This window comes from Bombina bombina, chromosome 9 (genome assembly GCF_027579735.1).
Source record: "Bombina bombina isolate aBomBom1 chromosome 9, aBomBom1.pri, whole genome shotgun sequence".
NCBI classification, from domain to species: domain Eukaryota; kingdom Metazoa; phylum Chordata; class Amphibia; order Anura; family Bombinatoridae; genus Bombina; species Bombina bombina.
Window position 1 is genome coordinate 225532050 of NC_069507.1, and position 24281 is coordinate 225556330.

General features: G+C 38.6%; 1 protein-coding gene across 2 annotated transcripts in view; it reads left to right on the forward strand.

Annotated features, from left to right (window-relative positions):
- The window catches only part of RAB11FIP2 (RAB11 family interacting protein 2), a 110211-nt gene extending 86220 nt beyond the window's left edge, over positions 1–23991 (forward strand). The window contains exon 4 of one of the 2 annotated variants that reach the window (XM_053692677.1): positions 23421–23676. In XM_053692677.1, the coding sequence (XP_053548652.1) occupies positions 23421–23493 (73 nt within the window). In that variant the 3' untranslated portion in view covers positions 23494–23676. Of the gene's footprint in view, positions 1–23420 lie in introns of both variants that reach the window. The other variant, XM_053692676.1, reaches the window with a different exon arrangement.
- The last annotated feature ends 290 nt before the right edge of the window (positions 23992–24281 follow it).

Sequence of the window (24281 nt, forward strand, 5' to 3'; positions counted from 1 at the left end):
ATTCCTTGTGTCGTGGAAAGAGTCCACAGAATTGGACCCTTGCAGCAGAAAACAGATAAAAAAACATCACCCAGGCAAATCATGATTAAATACTTAAACTTCAAGGACAAAACCCTGCTCCTAAAAGCAAACATACAAGCACCTGAGCTGACCTATGAGGGCAGAAAGATCCATCTGTTTCAGGATTACTCGGCAGAGGTAGCAAAGAAACGCAGATAATTCTCCCCTTACTGTAAGGAGCTCCTAGACAGAGGGGAATCTGTTTCACTTCTTTACCCGGCAAGGTTAAAGCTACAGACAGAGCAAGGCCCAAAGTTCTTTGAATCCACCAGACAACTCCAAGAGTTTATGAGAACACAGAACTTATGGAACAATAGCCAGAGAGAGGCAGATAGAAACGAAGAAGAGGAGGGCTGAAGAGGAGTGAAAAAATATTTATCCATCTTGTATCACATCTGACCTTGTTGTTAGGAACTCGATATGCAAGGACTGAAGACTTTACTTTATTATCCATGAGTTCGCCATGAGTATTGTGGTGACAGTTATATATCCTTTTTTAAATGGGGGGGGGGTTGTTTAGCAATATGAGAGTAGGCGGGCTAGAGGAGTTGCTTTTCTCTTTAGGAAAAATCTTAATTACAAGGTAACCCAAACCATCCTGGACCCTCAGGGGAGATATGTTCTCCTTAAAGTCACACTAGACGGATACCCACTCATTAAGGGTGGAGTATATAAACCACACGCGCACAAAAGGGACTTTTGGAATTCCCTCCGAATCCGCCTCTTATGTATGACAGATATACTGGTGATATTGGGAGGAGACTATAACATAGCACCACAAACCCCAGCAGACAGGTATAAAAATCCAGATCTCGCACTATTTAAGATAAAAAAACACACTAATGCAAAAAGAGACTCCCAGATACTGACTAAATTTAAAAAATGCCCTCTCACTCACAGACATCTGGAGAGACAGGAATCCAGAGTCAAAGAATTACACATGCGTCACCCCCGAGAGAGATACACTATCATGCATTGACCTTTTCTTAATATCAAAATCCTTGAACTCCAAAGTCTTGGACACTACAATAGACAGCCCAGTTATTTCGGATCATGCTCCAATCATGCTCAAAATTAAATTAGGGCATTTAAAAACACACCAAAACACTTGGTCATTCCCCAAATACCCAGTTCACAAGGCCAATCTCAGGAAACACTTAGTAGGAGAGTGATTGGCCTACAGTTCACTAAAATCAGCAACATATAGATAACTCTATCCTTTTCTGGGAGGCAGGCAAGGCTGTGCTCAGAGGTGACAACTACATATGTAATAAACATCAGAAAGAAGAAACAACTCAAGGAGGAATTGATATTAAAACAAGTATTAAACGCAAGAAACAGATACTTACGCAATCCCACAGAAGCTAATAGACGCAAATACAAAGAAACTAAAACACAAAGAGACACATGTATGATGCAGAATGCAGCTAGAGATTTGACAATTACCAACGCTAGATTTTACCACCATGGTAATAAGACGGGTAGAATGCTGGCCAGATTGACTAAACAAGCTAGGGGAATGAACACAATAGCGGCCATCAAACACAATGATATAATATACACAGAAACTGCAGGCATTAAGAAAGTGTTTAGCAATTATTTTTCAGACCTATATAAAACTCAAGAGGTAGAATCTGCACACAGAGACACGTTCTGGACCAATCTTACATTACCAACATTGTCAGATGACCAAAGATAATCACTCAATACCCCAATAGATCCACAGGAGATAATAAAAGTCATAGGAAACCTCCCACTCCCGGGAGAATTCTACTAGATACTCCAGCATGAGATAGCAGGCACTTTCAAAGATTTTTAACGCATTTTAAAAGTGAAACCAACATATCCCAAAGATTCACTGAAGCAAACATCAGTCTAATCCCTAAGGCAGGTAGAGATCATCTCAATCCTCTATCTTATCGTTCGATTTCGTTAATGAATTTGAATTAAAAACTCTTCACAAAATTCTTGCAAGTAGATTGGCCCTTATTCTCCCTGACCTAATTCACCAAACCCAAACAGGTTTTGTGAAGGGTAGATCAGCAGTAACCAATGTCCGTACATTACAATTTCTTCTCACACATTACTGGAATCGCAGAAATCTGGGAAAAGTATCAAAAGCCGAAGAAGCCTGCACCCTACTTGTAGACGCAGAGAAGGCTTTCAACAAGGTTCTTTGGAACCATTTTTTTTTACTCTCCAACAATTTGGGATCACAGGAGACTTTCTACAAGTACTCAAAATCCTCTACTCTGCACCACATGCTGCAATTCTAGTTAATGGTGTCCCATCTCATCCCTTTGCCCTGGAAAGAGGTTCGAGGTAGGAATGTCTGCTTTCCCCTCTCCTCTTTGACCTGGCATTAGAACCCCTAGCAGCAAAAATTAGATTAGAAACAGAAGGCCTTACAATTGGAAACACAAAAATGCATTTATCACTTTTCGCGGATGATATGATCTTATACATACAGGATCCCCAAACAAATGTACCTAAAATGATGAGAACCATCACAGACTTTGGACACATATCTGGTTACAAAGTTAACACAGATAAAACTGAACTCATTTGGCTGACTCATACTAACACCATACCAGACCTACACTACAACTTTAAACTAGTGGGGGAAACCTTTAAATACCTGGGAATTAAATTATCCATGGATTCCACAAACTGGTATAATGCCAATTATACATTGTTAAAAAAGAGGTGTTAGACTTGGTGACTCATTGGGCGAAATTACCATTAACAATTTCAGGTAGAATAGGGCTAATAAAAAATATTCTCTTCCCCAAATTATTATACATCCTACAGATGTTTCCATTAGTAATTCATAAAACAGATTTAAAATTTTGGAACTCGTTAAAGGGACACTAAACGTTTGCAAAGACTTGTTTTAAATCGCTATATCCATCTTTAATAATGATTTTTCTAATAGGCTTTACTTATCTTATTATTAGTGTTCTCCGAATATTCATCTCCTAAAATTAATTGTTTTCCAAACCCACCGTTAGAAGCTGTATTCTGTATAACAAATCGTTCACGATAACCTGAGTTATCAATATGGCCGTTTTCGTCCATACTGCGCATGCGCGATCTATGTAATGTGTCATCATTTGCGTCACCGTCCTAATTCCCCTTGCAATAGCGAGCAGTAAATGTAATGATTTTAATATGTGCATGCGCAAAACGCCGGATTGAATTGCGCATGCGCCGGGTGACGAAACAATGCGTTAATCATATGCACGATAACGCATTGTGATTGGACACACGATTGTGTAATGAAGGCACACTAGAAGGAGGTTTGGCTTGGATGACGTTTTTTCTCAAATAAAATATATAGTTTTATTATGCTGATAACGCTCGTTTTGACTTGAAATTAGGTACGTTTTTATTGTTAAGCTATGTAGATTGGTTTTTGATAATGTAATTATAGTAAAAAAATTTAACTTTTGGAATCCTTTAATATTCTCCTACATTTGGGCCAACAAAAAGAATAGAATTAAATCAAGTAGGATGATGAGCTCAATTGACTCAGAAGGTATGGCAGTACCAAATATTGAATTTTATAGCTGGGCAACTCAGGCTAAATACGTGTTCGATTGGTTGACAAGAGGAGATAGCTTCACCATACCCACGTTAGAGCAACAAATAGTGGAACCTTGGTCACTAGCTATGTTACCACATTTACAAGCAGCAAAAGTAGATAAACTCCTGGCACAACCTCTATATGCGTGGAGGAAAATATGTCGCAAATTTAAGATAAGTCATGAAACAACCAAATATATCCCCTTACAAGGAAATCCAAATTTCATTCCAGGGATGACCACAAAAACATTTATGAAATGGAAGAGTTTTGGAATAGATACAGTGTCTTAGATTCTAGAAAGTAATGGGGCAACGATATTCACGTTCTCACAATTGCAGACAAAATATGCCTTACCGCGAACACATAATTTCGCCTATTTGCAAGTAAAGCATTTTGTAACAGCATTACAAAAATCTACAAATTTCCCTAGCATTGACAATGCTATCTTCCAGCTAGGCAATTTATACACGCAGGGAGTCAGATCCATATCTCTAGTTTACAAAGCTTTGAAGTTTTAGACAATGAGAACACACAGAGACACATTAGTGAGAAATGGTCAGGAATACTAGACACAGATATCTCGGTAACGCAGAATAAACAAATCATTCAAAAAGTACGACATGCTATACTCTCAATGGATCTTGGGGAAGCTCACACCAGATTCATTGAAATGGCATATAGTACACCTAAACTATACAAAAACTCGGAAATGGAGTCTACATGGAATTGCCAAAAATGCTCAAAACCTAAAGCAGATCTGTTACATATGATATGGGCATGTCCCAAATTGCATACATTCTGGGGAATGATACATTTCTGGCTGAAAACCATAAATATCCCTATAACCACATTTACACCTCAAACAATTGTATTCCTTGATTGTCAAAATCTTAACAAAAAGAATACGCTGTTCACTCACAATGTCATCATACAAACGAGGAAAACTATTTTTAAGAATTGGCTAAGTAAAGAGGCTCCGAATCTGACCCAGCTAAAAAGAGAAATACACAAACAACTACTTTATGAGTAAGCAGACACTGTAGGGGGCATCCAGAGACAAACTAACCATTTTATGAGTAAGTGGGAGGTCTATCTGCTCACACTGAATAAAAATCCAACAGACGCAAATACTATATCCATCCGAAATACGGACTTTATCTTGAATGCCCAGTTGGGGGGGGGGGATGACAGCTTAACTTTGAGGAAGGTACCCCTCATTTAGGGTCAATAACTTAATTCAATTCAGAACAAACCACAAGACTGGGAAAGGACACCCTGGGGAATGGACCTAAATCATGGGAGGGTGACCAGATGAATTGTATTAAATACAAAATTTAAGGACATGCATTATCCAGTACAAATATAGGAAATGTGAATATACTTGTGCCTTTAAGGTACTCAGTGAATCTTGTCATTAGAACTTTTATTCTATTCTCAATGTGATAGGTATGTATGCTGTATGTCCTTTGAATAAATAAAGAATAAAAAAAAAAAAAAGAATGATCGGCAGTACTTCTATTTCCCTGGTGGAATTCTGTAAAGCAAACAGGGTGTCTCGCAAAAGGGGCGTGTACTACATTTTCATATGGAAATGAGATGTGTACAAAAAAAATTGTAATTTTAAAATCTTACAAAATAAATAATCCAACCATTCACACACAATTATGCAGGAAAAAATAGTATTGTTAAAGGGATACTAAATGTAGCCACCAATCAGCAAGCGCTACCCAGGTGCTGAACTAAAAATGGGCAGGCTTGTAAGCTTGCAGTGAGGGAAAAAAGTATTTGATCCCCTGCTGATTTTTTACGTTTGCCCACTGACAAAGAAATGATCAGTTTATAATTTTAATGGTAGGTTTATTTGAACAGTGAGAGACAGAATAACAAAAAATCCAGAAAAAAACGCATTTCAAAAAAGTTATAAATTGATTTGCATTTTAATGAGTGAAATAAATATTTGACCCCTTTGCAAAACATGAATTTTTACTTGGTGGCAAACCCCTTGTTGGCAGTCACAGAGGTCAGATGTTTCTTGTAGTTGGCTACCAGGTTTGCACACATCTCAGGAGGGATTTTGTCCCACTCCTCTTTGCAGATCCTCTCCAAGTCATTAAGGTTTCGAGGCTGTCGTTTGGCAACTCAAATCTTTAGCTCCCTCCACAGATTTTCTATGGGATTAAGGTCTGGAGACTGGCTAGGCCACTCCAGGACCTTAATGTGCTTCTTCTTGAGTCACTCATTTGTTGCCTTGTCCATTTGTTTTGGGTCATTGTCATGCTGGAATACCCATCCATGACCCAATTTCAAAGCCCTGACTGAGGGAAGGAGGTTCTCACCCAGGATTTGATAGTACATGGCGCCGTCCATCGTCCCTTTTGATGCGGTGAAGTTGTCCTGTTCCCTTAGCAGAACCCCCCCCAAAGCATAATGTTTCCATTTCCATGTCTGACCGTGGGGATGGTGTTCTTAAGGTCATAGGCAGCATTCCTCCTCCTCCAAACACGGCGAGTTGTGTTGATGCCAAAGAGCTCAATTTTGGTCTCCTTCAACCACAACACTTTCACCCAGTTCTCCTCTGAATCATTCAGATGTTCATTGGCAAACTTCAGATGGGCCTGTACATCTGCTTTCTTTAACAGGGGAACCTTGCGGGCGCTGCCGGATTTCAGTCCTTCACGGCGTAGTGTGTTACCAATTGTTTTCTTGGTGACTATGGTCCCAGCTACATTGAGATCATTGACAAGGTCCTCCATTGTAGTTCTGGGCTGATTCCTCACAGTTATCTTGATCATTGAAACTCTACGAGGTCAGATCTTGCATTGAGCCCCAGACCAAGGAAGATTGACAGTTAATTTGTGTTTCTTCCATTTGCGAATAATTGCACCTTCTCACCAAGCTGCTTGGCGATGGTCTTGTAGCCCATTCCAGCCTTGTGTAGGTCTACAATCTTGTCCCTGAGATCCTTGGATAGCTCTTTGGTCTTGGCCATGGTGGAGAGTTTGGAATCTGATTGATTGCACTCACTTTAAGAGAGTGCTCCTAATCTCAGCTCGTTACCTGTATAAAAGACACCTGGGAGCCAGAAATCGTGCTGATTGATAGGGGATCAAATACTTATTTCACTCATTAAAATGCAAATCAAGTTAGAAACTTTTTTAAAAAAAGCATTTTTCTGGATTTTGTTCTGTCTCTCCCTGTTCAAATAAACCTACCATTAAAATAATAGACTGATCATTACTTTGCCAGTGGGCAAACGTACAAAATCAGCAGGGGATCAAATCATTTTTCCCCTCACTGTACATTCCTGCTTTTTTAAATAAAGTTACCAAGAGGACAAAGAAACATTGATAATAGGAGTAAATTAAAATATTGCTTAAATTTGTACGCTGTATTTGAATAATGAAAAAATTGGGTTCAGTATACATTTAAGGTGCATCAAAATTCATAACAAAATTGTTCACCAAAAATAGTATTTTATAAAAAACTTAAAATTTGTAGGTAAATTACACAGGAATAAATTGTATTAACTATGCACAGCGTAAATCATAATTTAATTACACAAAAAAGCAAGAAATTCATACTTAAAAATACAATGTAATACTTGTTTTTTTTCTCTCAAATCCCAGTGTAATTCTATAAACATTTTCGCACTACAGTTCTCACTAATTTATCTCGACAGTTAAAGAGGCAAGTTTTCACCAAAATGCTCAAAACACTATTTATTCTGAAAGGAAAACCTATGCATTCCACATTTCCACAGTACACTGAAAACAGTGTATTTTGATTTGTATTAAGCGTATTATTAAAGTTTTAAAACACACCGGTTTCCCCTCTTTACTTTGCCCCCCTTTGTAAACTTTTACTTAGCAGAGAGCTCTCATTATTTGTATAGGAAACATCTCGCCACTCGCGGGGACAGTACCTTTTTTTTATAGAATTCCATGAGAGCTGTCCTGTAAGTGTTGGAGTGAAAAACCACGTCTTGACCAGCAATTTTTTTTAGAATTGGGGCCAAAGTGTCTGTTTTGAATCTTTTTTTTTAAAAAAAAAATTTTATTTAGCACCAACAGGGAGTACAGCATCTGTAATCTGTATTGGTTCGCCGAGCATTGTGTAATCGCAGCCTGTTTAAATAATGAGAACTTTGGGGCCGACTGATTCTTCCAGGTTCTAAGTATAAGGTTACGTACAAGAAAAATTATTGCATTAATTAGTGGAAAATGTTTGTATGTACCCTGGAACTTAGCTAGGAAGAACACCTCCTGTAATAAAATGCGGAAGTCTAATATGAATACTGAATTTATCCAATGATTAATTTTTCCCCAAAATTGAGCAATTTTAGGACATTCCTAGAAACAATGGAAGATATCTGCAAAAGTGGCCCTACATCTTGAACAGTAAATATTTGATTTATGCCATCTAGTTAGGTCATTTGGTGTTAAGTAGGCCATATAAATTAATTTTAAATTTGCCTCCCGCCAAGGAGTCAAAACCCAGGCCTTATCTATTAATCTAAGGCTATCTGCTATATCTTGTGTAGTGATATTTGGAAAGTACCTTATCCATTTATTTTTTACATATTCCAACACGTTGACTGGTGCGGGGCAGTTCAAAATAGAGTATACTGGTGTAATGGAATAAATCTCATTGCGATATAATTGTATTCTACTATGCAGATCGCCCAGCGACCAATCTGGCCCATATTCCTGTCGCAACCCTGTATAAAAATGTTGCAGCTGTAAATAAGCATAGAAGTCTCTCTTTTCTAGTCCGTATTTACTACAAAGAATTTGGAAAGATTCCGGTGTAAAATCTGATCTAGCTATTTGTTTAACCCAAATCAAACCTTTCTCCTGCCAGTGCCGAAATACTATATTTGATAAACCAGGTGTGAAATTCGGATTTCCTGGAAGACATTCTGACACAAAAGGAGTACATTTAGATTCCAAGTGAATTTTCTGCCATTCTATCATTATATTTTTGATAGTAATTAAGTTATGAATATTTCATGGCAGCGCACTTGGTAAACAATGTAGTATAGCGTTCAACTGGAATGGTGCTAATAAGTTGGATTCATACTTCAGGAAAGTGACCTGCTCCTTCTCTGTAATCCAATCTATCGCAAATTTAGCCAGCGCAGCTAAATTATTTTATTACTTGATATTGGGTATAGTTAGACCTGCCCCTACTTTAGGTTTCGTGAGACGCTCAAGAGCTATCTGGGGTTTAGCTCCTTTCCAGATAAACCTAGAGCAAACTTTATTAAACCTTTTAATATCCACTTTCGTTACAAATACCGGAATATTCTGTATTAGATATAATAATTTTGGGAATATTAGCATTTTGATCAGAATGGCACGTGCTGAAAGAGAAATCGGTAAATTAATCCAGTCCCCCAGTTTATTTATACATGTATTGAAGCACTTAGGAAAATTTAATTGATACCACTCCTGCGGATTTGCGCTTAATCCGATGCCCAGATAGTTAATAACTTGGGCCTCAATAAAGGAATGTTTGATGTTACTATATTTAGACTTATAAAGCCATAAAAGTTCAGATTTTGTCAAGTTAGTCCTATATCCTGAGATACTACCAAACAGTTTAATATCGGCTATGGCTCTTGGTAAATTAATCTTGCGATTACTTAAAAATAGTAACAAATCATCTGCATATAATGATAATACCAATTTCTGTTCTCCTATTTGAATTCCATCAAGATTTTGGCTTAACAAAATAGCTAGGGGTTCCAAATGAGCTATTAAAAAGAAGTGGGGACAGCGGGCAACCTTGCCTAGTGCCTCTATGCAGACAAAAACGCTTAGACCGTGAGTTATTAATAACTAGGGTAGATACTGGCGTGCTATATATCAAATGTACAAAATTATTTATAGGGCCTACAAACCCAAACTGTTCCAATGTAAAAAAAAGGTGGTCCCAACTAATGTGGTCAAAAGCTTTCTCCGCATCAACCGTTAATAGCGCTGAATCTATTAGATTCCTAGTATTTGATTATTTAAGTTTATTCCAGAGAAAGTCTAGGGTCAGCATTACTTTTCAAATATTTTTTCTGCCTGCCATAAAGCTAGTTTGATCCTTGTGAATTATATTCCCTAAATAACCTTTCAATCTTTTTGCTATGATGGAAGAGAACAGTTTGTAGTCGAAATTCAAGAGAGAGATTGGTCTATACAAGGTAGGAAGTTCTGGGTCTTTGTTTTTTTTTTTTTCAATCAGCGTAATATTTGAGGCTGCAAAGTACGGTGAACATCTGGTGTCCTCAGAAAAGTATAAATTAAAAACTTTGTGTAATACCGGGAAAATCTGGTCTTGCAGAATTTTATAGAATTCTAGAGGAAGTGAATCTGGCCCTGCTGCTTTATTTGCCTTTGCGGTCTTAATACCCTCAGAGATCTCTTGAAGAGAGATGGGTCTGTTTAAATCTGTCATTATATCTTGCAAGAGTTTGGATGTCTTAATATGTTTCTAGAATAGTTTTTTCTTTACCTAATCTACTTCTTCAGCTTTATATAGCTCTTGGAAAAAACTATGAAACACTTTTTCAATATCTGTACTATCTGTAAATCTGTTCTTACCACTTCTGATGGCCGTGATAATATTCTTGGATATTGGTTTAGTAATCCTAGCAAGGAATTTTGCGGATCTACCAACATGACCCCCATATATAGCCCTCTGTCTTAGGACTTCTAGTGCCATTTTTTGCTTAATTAAGATGTCCCTTTGAGACTTGGCAGTCACATATTTCTCCCATAATACCTTACTCGGGCTAGATATATAAGCATTATCTGTGTTTTTAACCTGATTGGAAAATTGTATTTCTCTTTGCTTGGCTTTTTTTTTAAGGGTACAAAGGTAAATTTTAATTTCACCCCGCAGCACTGCTTTAGAGGCTTTCCAAAAAGTCTCTGTTTTCTCTAAATATGCAGAGTTGAACTTATAATAGTCTCTCCATCTATCCTTTAACCAATTTTGAAAATTGCTATTATTGCTTAGGTATCTAGGGAAAGGAATTTTGTTAATACTATCTGTTTGGACTAGACGTACGCTCAGCTCCAGTGAAATAATAGCGTGATCTGAGAGCACTATGTCTTTAATATCTGACTTGGGCTCTAAACTGATAAGAGCGTCTGAAATCAGACACATATCAATCCTTGACAGTGATTGATAGCCTTTAGATAAACATGTATAGAATCTGCTATCCGGCCTTTGTGTACGCCATATATCGATCAGTCCTAATTGCACAGAGAATGTTTGTAGAATGCGTACCTTCCTGTCTTTTTCATAATTATTGTTTTTTTATTTAGTCTGTCTAAATTGGGGGTTGCAATTAGGTTCATATCACCTACGACTATCAAGTTTTGGCCAATGTATTTATGGAGTTTAAGCATAAGATCGTCCCAAAAGACCTTATCCACAGTGTTTTGTATTTGTGTTTTTTATATTACATAGAATTAAAAGTTTATTATTGATTATAATCTCTAAAATGTGATACCGTCCATTAACATCAACCTCACTGGCCTTGATTTTATATAGTAGCTGTTTATTTAAAAGAATAACTACCCCTCCTTTCCTTGTGTTGACTGGGGCAGCAATGACCTCCCCAACCCATTTAGTTTTTAGTTTAACTAATTCTACTGAGTTCAGGTGTGTTTCCTGTAGAAACGCTATGTCATTTCTGTACTTGCCTAACTGCTTAATTATAGCCTTCCTTTTTATTGGTGAGGTGATGCCCCCTATGTTCCATGATAAGAGCTTAATTGCATTTGTTCTGGGGGGGGTAGTGCGGTCCGGGGGAGGGAAAAAAAAAAACACAAAGAGAAGAGAAAAAGAAAACAAAAAACACCAAAAAAGAAAATCTTTAAAATAACCATAAAAATAACAACTCCATTGCATTAATTATTACGCATAGTACTCTGACCATGATATCCTGTTGTCTAACCTAGCCCTGCTGATTTGTAAAACAAGGAAGCTTCTGTGGTATTATTTAAAGTTTGAGTATTACCCTCCCTTGTCATTACTAATTTCGCTAGATAGATCAGCCTAACATTATAGTCAGCAGGACCAGTCAACACATTAGATTTGCATAATCAACAAATGCAAGATAACAAGACAATGCAAAAGCACTTAGCCTGAGCTTCAAATGAGTAGTAGATTTTTTTATAACAAATTTCAAAGTTATGTATATTTCCACTCCCCTTGTACCATGTGATAGCAATCAGCCAATCACAAATGCATATACGTATAGTTTGTGAATTTTTGCACATGCTCAGTAGGATCTGGTGACTCAACAATTGTAAATATAAAAGACTGTGCAAATTTTTTTTAATGGAAGTAAATTGGAAAGTTGTTTAAAATTACATGCTGTATCTGAATCATGAAAATCTAATTTAATCTGAGTGTCTTTTTAACTTAACAAAGAAGGGTGACATCTCTTTTCTTTTTGTTAGGGTCTCTGCAGAGAAATCTTGAAACATCAAGATCTTATGTGGCCCAAACATAAATGGGTTCATTTTCCTTTATTGTCTTAGAAATAGGACCTTATCTTGGAAATTTATGAATTTAAATATAAGAGGTGTAGGTTTATTATTTATTCCAGCATTCCCTCTGGGAGTACCTATTCTATGGGCTCTTTTAATCTGGAACCCTTGTATTGGTAATTGTATTTGTAGTAACTGAGCTAGGGCGACAGAGACAAACTGGAATTCAGGCGTTTCAGGTAGACCAATTATCTTAAGATTGTTACGCCTGGAGTGATCCTCCAGGTCCTCAATTCTGGCCTGTAAAGCAGTTAGCATATTACTATGTGATACAATATTAGGTTCTTGTATATTAACCCTGTCCTCCAACTCAATTTCTGCAACTAATTCTGACATATCGTAGTTAGGTACATTAATCATACTACGGTCCTGTGCTATGTCTAGAGAGAGGTCAGAATTTTTTTTCTGCCCTTCTTGTCCTTTTGTTTAGGGGGCATAGCTGGAGAAGAGCCCTTAGACTGCAAAATATATCTTTCCATGGGCCTGCCCCTACTATGGCAATTACATCTATAAGTGATAAACCATCACACACTGTGCAGAAATATGTGAATGTAGCACAACGAAAAAGAACAACCAATAAAGAAAATAATACCCTGTAAATATAAGAAAAAAAGAACCCTTTAACACAGGGTATACAAATGTAGAAAGAGAACCTCGGTTCCCTTAATCTACAGTGATTAAGTGTTACGTTAAATTAGTGAATTTATATTAATCTGTATCAAATCTTGTGTCCTCACGAGGGAGAAACCAATGTGCATATGTGGAAAAACAAGGCCAAACTAGCAGACCCTCAAGTTCTACTGTTTAGCGTTTACATCTATAATAGAATAAGTAGAGTTATGGCCATTTTTACAACTTTCTGTAAGTGCTAGATATTATATGTAATTAATGCATCCCAGACCGTGTTTATCAGATATGAACACTACTTCCCTTAGGGCAATGGGAAATTATCCCTGGTCTGCTCAGAAATTAACTGGAAGACCCTGGAAAACCTATAAAACAGTCTGTGTCTTGTGACTACACAAGGGAAAAGCCCCTATGTGCATACTAGGCTGTAATAGTGTAGGCCTCAATGTATGTATCTATTGTTTAATGGTTAATTCTTCAGATACAATAGGTAAGCTGGTGGCCCTTCTACTGTTGCTTTTACCCCTTACCTCCTAGAGGATATATACAATTTATAAGTACAGACTCTCAAATGTACATTTAACAAATATAGGCCCCAGTGTCTCAACAATACAGCCAGTCTCTCCTGGGTTGATCTCAGGGCTGTTAGTATGCAGCATGCAGTCCATACAGCTTAAACTGCTTTTTACGCTTTCCAATGTAGCCTTGTTCGATGAACCCCAGAATCTCACTGTCCTGCTTACTTAAATATCACCAGCTGTTTCTCAGTTCCGTGTTTTCAAGGTGGCCACAACCAACCTTAGAGTAAGTTTGCGGGCTCTTGCGGACAATATATAGTAAATTAGTGCAGTTTTTTTATCTCAGTGAGTTCACACACAATATGTACAAAGAGGTCAGTGTAAGTCACTACTGGTTAAAATTATTAACCTGCTTTTAAGGTCTCTAGTGTAACACACCTTTTATCCCAGCTCACTGCCCAAAGAGAAAACGGTACTTGCGATCTCCCGTGAGGCCTCTTCCTTCACAGGCTTGCTTAGTGCTTTGCTCACCGGTCTGGCTTCCATGCGCAGTGATTGCCCGACGCACCATCCCTGCGTCACCGCTCGAGGGTTCGTATTGGCTAGCCCTGCGGTCGATGTACCGGACGTCCAGAGCCTCGACCCGGCTTCCTGTCTTCCCGACTTCCACAGATTCGACCTCTGTAGTCAGCTCCCTGTGACCATCGGATCCCAGGGTTGGCTCCTTCCGCTCTCTCACGATCTTGCTGGTAACAGCCAAGGGGCAGCGGGATTTTCCCGTCCTCTTGCTGAACCACAGCTATTACAGGGTATATAGGAGCCAATTTACCCAGTGGAGTTATACCCTGTGTCTCCTCACATCGATACAAGTAGGTGTATAGATAGTTGGCCGGTGCTGTAAAATATGGGGACGTTATCATAGGCTTGCTTACAGTGGAGTTGCACCAGCCATAGAGCCAAATGCTGCCTATGTAAGACTTCCGCCTCCTAGATCCAAGGATCCGTCGCCCAGACCGGTGGGCCTCACACGGTCAAAGGGCTCTTGCAGGCGAGGTATGTTGTAAGTCTCTCTCCAGCACACAAAAAGACAGAGCTGCAGCACCTTGCTTGCTCCTCCCTCAATTGTAAGTCTCCAGTTTTGAATCTTAAAGTGTGACCCTAATGAAAAAAAACTCCATTTGTCAGGGCATGCCGATTTTTGTATTACTAACTATGGGGTTGAACACAATCATTTAGAAAAACATACCTAACGATTTTCAACAGAAAATCACCAATAAAGTCTATGAGGATTTTTGTAGATATACCATTTGATACATTTTTCCGAAAGGATTGTAATCAACCACTATAATAGATAGCTGAATGTTTAATCCCATGTGTTTTCAATAGATTGTTATACCAGCTGCAGAATATAAAATGCATGGGAAATTGCAAGGAGATCAGACCTCGTTATCTTATCACTCTGCACACACACATGCTTTATTATCTTATCTCTGTCCATGTGTCCATGTGCCCAATACTTTAAGAGAGCAATTGAAAATTAACATTTTTAATACTTATCTCTTCCACCTCCCAATGGGAGTGTAATTTCTTCTGCTGTTATGTTTACATACCTTTTCTATAGCCAATACTTAAGTGTTGACATTTTCAGTGGGGCTACAATGGGCAAAATGACCTTTTCAATTATCAAAATAAAGGTAAACTCGCTATTTGAAAACTATTTAATACACACCCATACAATAAAATGAATCATTGAGAACACAATAAAGGGGGGGGGGGGGTTACAGTACAATGCCCCTTAAAGCTATAAATGCTTTTTAAAAGTGTATTTTCTTACCTTATATTTAGCACCAACAAACATGTCTCCCACACCCAAACTAATGCAGCTTTTTCTATAGCAACACCTTCTCTGCAAAAACATTTAAATGAGCCATATGTGTTTAGCTTACAAGTGCATTTACTAATAAAATTCACTGATCAGTTCTAAGGCATATACCAAACTGTGGCTTACACAACATATACCTAATTGATGGATTCTTTATTTATTTTTTTAGTTAACAGAGATCATCAATTATTTCAGAAGTTTTCAGAATCTTCCTGATAAATCATTCAAGTTCAGACTATTGTATTCTTTTTAAAGGGACAGTAAGCACCTTGCAATAACAAGGCATTTTGGGGGGGAAGGGGGTATAGAATAATATATTGGTCATGACTAAACATTTTTAAAACAAAATAATATCCTGTTTCCTTCAATTGTTTTTAAATAGCCAAACTCCACCCACCATTTGCCTGATTTGTAGGAGCCATTCAAGACTCGATAACCAGGCTAGCCTTAGTATAAAGTGCATTGTTTTGCAGTTGATGTAAGCTAAAGTTAATTAGGGAATGCTATGTATCAGGGGTAGCCATGTGCTTTATTAAGTTGGAAAGTTTTTTTCCTCAATGTTCTAAATCATGAACATTTAATTATTCCTTTTTTTTTTTTATAAACTTTATTTATTCTTCAGAGGTTACCATAAATCAACAAATATTTTACAGATACAGTGTCAAGTTTGACTTCATTACAGTATGTTTAGATCAACTTGAAGGTTAATTTTACAGAACCCCCTTTTTTTTTTATTTCCTCCTCCCTCATCTCTCCTCAATTTACCCACCCCCCGCAGCAGTCTCACCCTCTCACATTTAAAGTTACCCTCCAGATTACCTCCTCTCTCCCTCTCCAGCAAGATCAACTGACTATTTGTTAATGTGTATATTATGTTATGTTCCTTTGGTGTCTGTTTCTCTCATTATAGAGAAATTCCCAGTTTCCTTTGAGACGCTCTCCTAGTAAGAATTCAGTGTTCCTAAGAGGATACAAGATACGTGTTTGCATGGAAATGTCTAATGTATGAATGTATGGTTCCCATTTCTGAATAAAGGGTTTAGTTCTACTCTGCACATCTGTCATTGCATCTACGGCCTCTACTGTTAGTTGGCTCTGCATACCTGCTTTGAGTTGTGGGATCGTGGGGGCTTTACCACCCAACCATCCCTTGAAGATCAGTTTCCTGGCTTGTAAAATTACATTGCTAGTCAATTTTCCTGTGCTCCCTGAGTGTGGTGTTGGGGTATGTAAAAATACTACCATGGCGGGGGAAATGTTTATGGATATCTTGAAGGCTGATTGTAGCCAATGCTCCACCATCGCCCAAAATCTGTTAATCTTTGGGCAGCTCCATATCATATGGATTATGTCTGCCTCTGGTGCTCTACACTTTTGACAGGTTCCTTCTGAGTTTGGTCTCCATTTTTTATAAATCCTCTGGGGTATGTACGCGTTGTGTATAAGTCTAGTGTGTGACTCTCTGTTTACCACCGATAGCGTAGCCTTTCTCACTTTCTGTATGCTTCGTTTTACTATATCTGCTGAGATGTCTGTGTTCAATATAGCCGACCATATGTCACCAATGTGTTTCATTGCTGAATCGTTGGTCTGTTGCATGTAGAGTTTGTATGTGTGGGAAATGGATGTTTCTCCCTGTACTTTTCTGTGTATTAATCTATTTGTTCCCAGATTTTGATTCCGTAATTCGTCCTGCTTGAGTAAGTCTTTAATGTAATGTCTTGCCTGTAAGTATGCAAAGTGATGTCTGTGTGGCAGGTTATATTGCGTTTGTAATTCTTGGAATGGTTTAATCGTCATGTCCAAGGTGTTTATGAACTGGGAGACCGAGGCTAATCCTCTAGTTTTCCATGTGATGAATACTCCAGTGTCTATTCCCGCTGGGAATTCTGGATTTCCACTTAATGGGAGATATTTTGTGTATCTGTGGTTAAACTGGAGCTTCTTACACATTTTCCACCAGGCTCGAAGAGGTTGAAGTAGCATAGGGTATTCATTTAGGAGTTTAGTGATTTGGTTGGGCGACATGTGTGGGATAGCTTGTAATGACCAAGGAGATATTGGTTGTGTTTCTAGTGCCGGTAGTGTAAAATGTTGGGTCCCAGTTAGCCAATCTAGTATGTATTTAATTTGGGCTGCCCCGCAATATGCCTCGAAGTTGGGAAGCGCAAATCCCCCTGAACCAATCTCTGCCATCATCCTGGAAGCTTGTATTTTATGTTTTTTCTTTGCCCACACAAAGGAAAGGCATGTTTTGTTTAGCTGAATTAGGTCAGTCTTATGTATATTTTCCGGTATCATTTGGAACAGATAAAGAAGCTTTGGAAATATAATCATTTTAATTAAAGCTATCCTTCCCGCCATCGAGACAGGTAATTTACCCCATCTAAGTAACATCTCTTGTATATCCTTAATTAGGGGGTGATAGTTCAGTTGATACCATTTTTTGGGGTCTATTGAGAGTTTAATTCCCAAGTATGTGAAGGAGTCTGTGACGTGTTTGAAGCTAAATGGTAGGTCTATGTGTGTGGACTGCTTGTTCAACCAGATCAGTTCTGATTTGTCCGTGTTTATCTTGTAACCCGAAACAAGGCCAAATTGGTGTATGATTTGCATTATTTGTGAAATGTTTTCTTTCGGGTTCTGGATGTAGAGTATCATGTCATCAGCAAAAAGCGACAGGTGACACTTTACTTCTCCCACCCACAACCCTTCTGTTTCTGTCCTTATTTTTATGGCCAGGGGCTCGATCGCCAGATCGAAAAGCAGGGGTGAAAGTGGGCACCCCTGTCTGGTTCCCCTGCCCAGTTGTAAGGAGGGAGAGGGGATCCCATTGATTAGTATGGATGCCTTAGGGTTAGCGTAAAGTGCCCTGACCGTGTGCGCGAAAAGACCCGTGATACCAAATTTGTGCAGTGTGTAGTAAAGATGATCCCATAGGACCATGTCAAAGGCCTTTTCCGCGTCCACCAACAGCGCGCACGCTGCCTGGGTCCCCCCTCCCCTCTCCCCTCTCTTGTTCCAGAAGTGTGTTAGAATGAATTGGAGTTTTCTGAGGTTTAAAACTGACGAGCGTCCCTTTACGAAGCCCGTCTGGTCCGTGTGTATTAGAGTGGGTAAGGCTATTGCCAGTCTGTCTGCTAGAATTTTTTGTCAGTAATTTATAGTCCTGATTCATTAACGATATAGGGCGGTAGGATTGAGGTAAGAGTGGATCTCTATTCGCTTTGGGAATAATGCTAACATTAGCTTCCGTGAAACGGTCATTTGGGGTAATTGTACCTGTCATAATTCTGTTATAAAGTGCGGTTAAAGTTGGCGTCACATTCACTCCCAGCAATTTATAATATTCCCCGGGTAGGCCGTCAGGTCCAGGGGTTTTGTCAAGTGAAAGAGTGTTTATAGCTCTCAAGGTCTCTGCCTCTGATATTGTCGAATTCAAAAGATTTAAGTGTTCTTCTGATATACATGGGTTGGATATGGATTCCCAGAATAGGTCCTGTTTTTGCTTGTCTACTTCAGTTCCCCTGTATAGTGTTTGATAGTACTTATTGAAAGTTGCCTGTATGCTCGGTGTGGTTGTATGTATTGTGTCTCCCCCTCTAATGGCATTGATATATCTGTTGGGTTTGGTAAGTTTGGTAAGTCTAGCTAGGAACTTTCCGGTTTTGTCACCAAATCTGTAGAACTTTGCTTGCATCGCTGTCATTCCCCTCCTTGTGTCTTGGTTGAGTGCTGTGTCTCTCTCAGCTTTTGCTGTTATGTAATTGTGTTTAGTGGTGGTGGTAGGATTACGCAAGTATTTATTTCTGGCACTTAACACTCTTCTAAGCAATAGCTCCGTTCTTACTCTCATCTTTTTTAATTTGCCTGCCGCGTATGAGGTTATTACTCCCCTCATGACTGCTTTGCTTGTCTCCCAAAACAATTGGATATGATCTTTATGTGCATTGTTTAAATTCGTATATGTTCTCCACTCCCCTACCAGTGTATTTTTGAAGTTAACATCCCCGTAGAGATATTTCGGGAAGAACCATCTACAGGGTCCCTCCCTTCGTGGTACCAGGTTAAGTTTGAGACTGATAGGTGCATGGTCTGAGATTGTGGGAACGTCGATGTTTACGTCGGTGATGCTGGGTCCCAGTGAGTGGGTTGTCAAAAACAAATCTATCCTTGAAAGTGTGTTCTTAGCTGGGGTCGAGCAGGTGTAGTTTCTCTCTTCTGGGTGTTTGTCTCTCCATATATCTGCTAGTGCTAATGAGTTTCGGAATTTAGATAGGATGAGGGATTCCCTTCTAGTGTTGCGTAAATTAGTGGTCTGCATGATGTTGGATGTGGGGTCTCTGAACCTGTCTGCTGGAGTCTGCGGGGCTATGTTGTAGTCTCCACCCAAAATCAATTGGTTGTCTGCAAATTGTAATATTTTGCTGCTTAAGTCTCCCCAAAATTCTTTTTTGTTAGTGTGTGGGCCATATACCCCCCCAATAGTTAAGGTTTTTTTTTCACACTGTACTTTAATGAGTAGGTACCTCCCTTCCGTGTCTACTTGTTGTTTGTCAATAGTATATTCTAAGTTTTTCCTAAAAAGGATAGCAACTCCTCTTGCTCGCTTTGCCTCATATGTGGTATGAATCACCTCCCCTACCCACCCCTGTCTCAGTTTTTGGTGTTCGATGTTTGATAAGTGGGTTTCTTCAAGGATAGCAATGTCAGCTTTCTGATTTCTAAGGTATTTTAGTATGGCCTTTCTCTTTATAGGGGAAGTGATGCCCCCCACATTCCATGACACAATTTTCATGTTGTGTGTCTCTAGGTATATGCAAGCTAGTCAATTCAGTAGTAATTTATGTTTGTGATTGTGACTTGTGGTGTTTTTACTTACTGCTGGTTGGTAGAGGGAGAGAGTACAGTCTTACCAAAATGCCTGGATTCCGATCAATTTCCTTTACCCTGGCTCTGCAAGTAGAATTCACAGTTAGATGACTATCAATGTTTAGCTGTATTGGTGAGTTATAGTATGTAGGCAGGAAGTTAGATCTCCTTTGTGGAACAATAATACAGATACAACAAGTTAGCAACTAAATAAACAAGATAACAAAACACTGAACAATTGAATAACTGTATAAATGAACTTCAAATAATCCCACTAGCCCTCCCCCCCTCCCCTAGTCTCTAGTTTGGTTATTTAATCTGTGGTAGTACCACTTTGAGTTCTTAACAACCCTCTATTAGGTCAGTTAAGGCTGTTAAGCCTTGGATGTCATTTGTCCCAAGAGTCTTAAAATACTTTCCTGTTTCAAGTTTCAGCGTCCTCTTCCCTTCTCTCTCTTTGCATGTTGCCTAGGGGTCTCTTCACTTGGTCCAAAAATATCTGTAGGTGTTGTGGGGTCTCAAACACTTTCGGGCCTTGCGTTGTTTGCAGCCTTAGTTTGGCTGGGTATAGCAGCGCCACTGACTCTCCTTGAGCTATTAGTTCTTTACAGTATGGTGAGAATTCTCTCCTTTTCTTCGTGACTTCTGCCGAGTAATCTTGAAAGATGTATATCTTTTTCTCTTCGAATGTGATATTTGGCATTTGTCTGTAAGCTCTAATCATCGACATTTTGTCCTTGTAGTTAAGGTAACGCACCATTATCTGTCTTGGGGCTCTGTCCTCTACATTATCTCTCTGTAACATTCCAATTCTGTGGGCCCTTTCAACCACGCATGGTATACTAGTGGTTGGGAGTTTTAAGAGGCCTGGGAGAGTCGTTTCTGCAAATTCTATCAAGTCCCTTGCTGGGATGGACTCTGGAACTCCAACTATACGAATATTGTTCCTCCTCGACCTGTTTTCCAAGTCTTCCAGCTTGGCTTGTAGCATCTTGTTTTGTTTTTGGAGGTTGGTGATAGATGATGAGGTTTCTCTGTGTCTTTCCTCACTCTCCTCCACTTTCTGCTCTACACTTGTGAGACGTGATGAGAAAGCTTTAAAGTCTGTTGAGAGCGTGTCCATACCAGTCTGGAGCTGCTCAATCTTAGGTAAGAAAAGGGCAGAGAGTTGGGATACTATTGGATGTGTATCTTGTGCAGGGAGATCCGAAGCATCCGTTCTTGAATGTTCTATTTCTGGAGCTTCTATGTGGTTTTTATTGCGCCTATCTGGCTGTTTCTGCCTTCCCGACATTGTGTCAGTTTTCTTATGGTATGGCAAAAAATATCTCTGCATGCAAACAGGTCTAATTTCAAGGACTACTAAGTGAAGAGTGAAATTTTCTAGGGTCAAAACATATGTCTGAAATCAGTATTTTCCGAAGATACAGAGGGTTTTCAGGAGGGGGGGGATTATGGCTGTTTTTTAGTGTGCCATATTCGCTGCTTGTCTCACAGTTGAGAAATTCAAGAAAAGGGGAGCAGTGCGAGTGGAGCAGATAGTGCGGCTGTTTTAGTCAGTCTCCACAGTTCCCTGCAATCTATTCATTTAATTATTCCTTACGTGTTTCCTTTAACCCTTTGAGTGCTAATGACGGCTCTGAGCCGTCACAGAGTTTCTCACTCTGGTGCTAATGACGGCTCAGAGCCGTCATGAGCACTCTCCCATCTTGAGGGAGATCTGGGGGCTCCTTACTACTCCTACCCCGGTGATCGTGCCTGTAGAGTGACAGACATCGCCGGGGCTTCACGTGATGCGCAGTGACGTCACGCACAATTACGTGATGACGTCACAGCGCAACTTTATTTATACTTAACAATGTTAAGTATAGGAGGAGGGGGCATGCTGGTTAGAAGCCTCTATCTCAGGCATCTAAGCAGCTACAGACCCTCAAGACCCATTGTTGGAAAGGTAATCGCCTAACCTTTCCAACAGTCTAAGTCTTGGGGGTCTGTAAAAAAAAAAAAAAAAAAAAAAAGTTAAAAAAAAAATTGTTTTCAAAAATAATAATAATAATAATAATAATAATAATAATAAAAAAAAATATTAGCACCCAGGTGGGAAATGGCTTAGCAGCCAAAGGGTTAAAGGGGCATGAAACCCAACATTTTTCTATCACGATTCTAATAGTGTACAATTTTAAAAATATTTCCAATTTACTTCTAGCATAACATTTACTTTGTTCTGTTGGTATCCTTTTTTTAAAAAGCAATTGGGAAGGCTCAGGAGTATGCACATGTCCGGAGCACTATATTGCAATAGCTTTGCAAGATTGCTTTTAACAGTGTTATACATTGTGCAAGCATGCTGCCAACTATTGTTCAAAATCATTCTTAAATGCTGCAATATAGTTCTGCAGACATGAGCAGCCTATCTACCCAGGTCATCTCTTCAACAAACAATACCATGAGAACAAAATTAATTTGATAATAGAAGTAAATTGAAAACGTTTTAAATATTTTATTCTCTATTTGAACCATGAAACAAAAAAATGGGGTCAAATTTAGCTTTTACTTGATTTCTACACTAACATATGTTGGAATTATTGTCCAATAATGAACATCTTGTACCTGGTTTGTGCATTTCTTAATAAAGTTTCAACATTTATTTATTATTAAAAGAGACTTATTGGGTATTCATAAGGTTCATCTTCCACAAAGATGCTCAAATTTCCTTCCTTCAATTTGTGGAATGGGAAAAAGATTAATTTGTCTACACTTTGGATGATTTAAAATATAATTTAAAATATATTTGTGTAGAATAGGGTAGACTTTTTCTTCTGACCAGTGAACTCCTGTATTGTTTTACTTGTCTTCCGTGATTAAAGGGACATACAAATAAAAATTGAAATGCACTTGAACTCATTTCAGTTTTGAAAATAACCCTTTTCCCGTGCACATATAGCAACTAAAATGCTTCTATTAAAAAGGAGGTGCACATAGCATATGTACATATGCCCCATATACCCAAATTCAAATACTACTCTCTTGTCAACGATTATGCGAAATTGGTTATTGTCGATAACAATATATGCTCTCTTAGCAGGCATAGCGTATAAATGCAGGTGCACAAGGCATATGTATATATGTTCCGTGCACAGTAAAATCACTAAAACAGCTGAAGCTTTTACAAAAAAAGGATTTTTTTTGTAATGTTTGTATGGCAAAATGCTTCAATTCAAAAAGGAGATACATTCCTGTGCATTTCAGTTTGAAGTATTTCTCTGTCCTATTTATATAACTGGTTTGTTTTATTAATGAACTAACCCTTTATTCCATAGGAGCAGAACCCATTTGATGGAGCAGGTGTCTACGGTCACCTTACTCGCAATGAGGTCGAACGTGAATTGCTAAAGCACAAAGAAATCATTAAAAAGAAAGACACTCACATCCGAGAGCTGGAGGACTACATAGATAACTTGTTGGTACGAGTAATGGAGGAGACCCCGAGTATACTGCGTGTACCCTATGTGCCTTCAAGAAAAGCCGGAAAGTTTAACCAGAGTTAATAAATTGCCCACTCGATTCAATATGTAATGTGGGGACTGATCATGGTGGTATTATACAGTTCAAACATTTGCAGCAATGGCAAGAAATGTAGATCTCTGAAATGAATGAATCTGGTGTAGCAGTTTTAGTGTTTGAATATTAATAAGAGAAGATATTTGTCTAAACAACAACAACATAAAAAGATTTTGTACAAAAAACCTTTGGTAAAATGAAGGGTCAAAAATGGTTCTTTTAATGTTTAGGGACTCACACGAGATGTAAGAGCCCTTTTCACTACACATTTTTGTTCTTAACAGATGACTGTTTTAAAGGGGTCAAAATTAAACTTTCATAATTCACCTACAGTTTTCAGTTTTCGACAATTTTAACATTTAATTACCTGTGTCTCTTGGTATTCTGTTGAAACTTGGCCCAATTCCAGTAGAACATACGGAGGTAAACTCAGAAGCGTTAACTTGTTCAGAGCACTTTACGGCAGCAACAAAAAATTTTATACGGATAGTGCTCAAGATAAGCACACTCCTGAGCCTACATCAGTATTGCAGCCCTAGAAAGGTCTTAAAGGGATATGAAACTCAAAACTTTTCTTTCATGTTTCAGATAGAGAATGCAATTTTAAATGACTTTCCAAA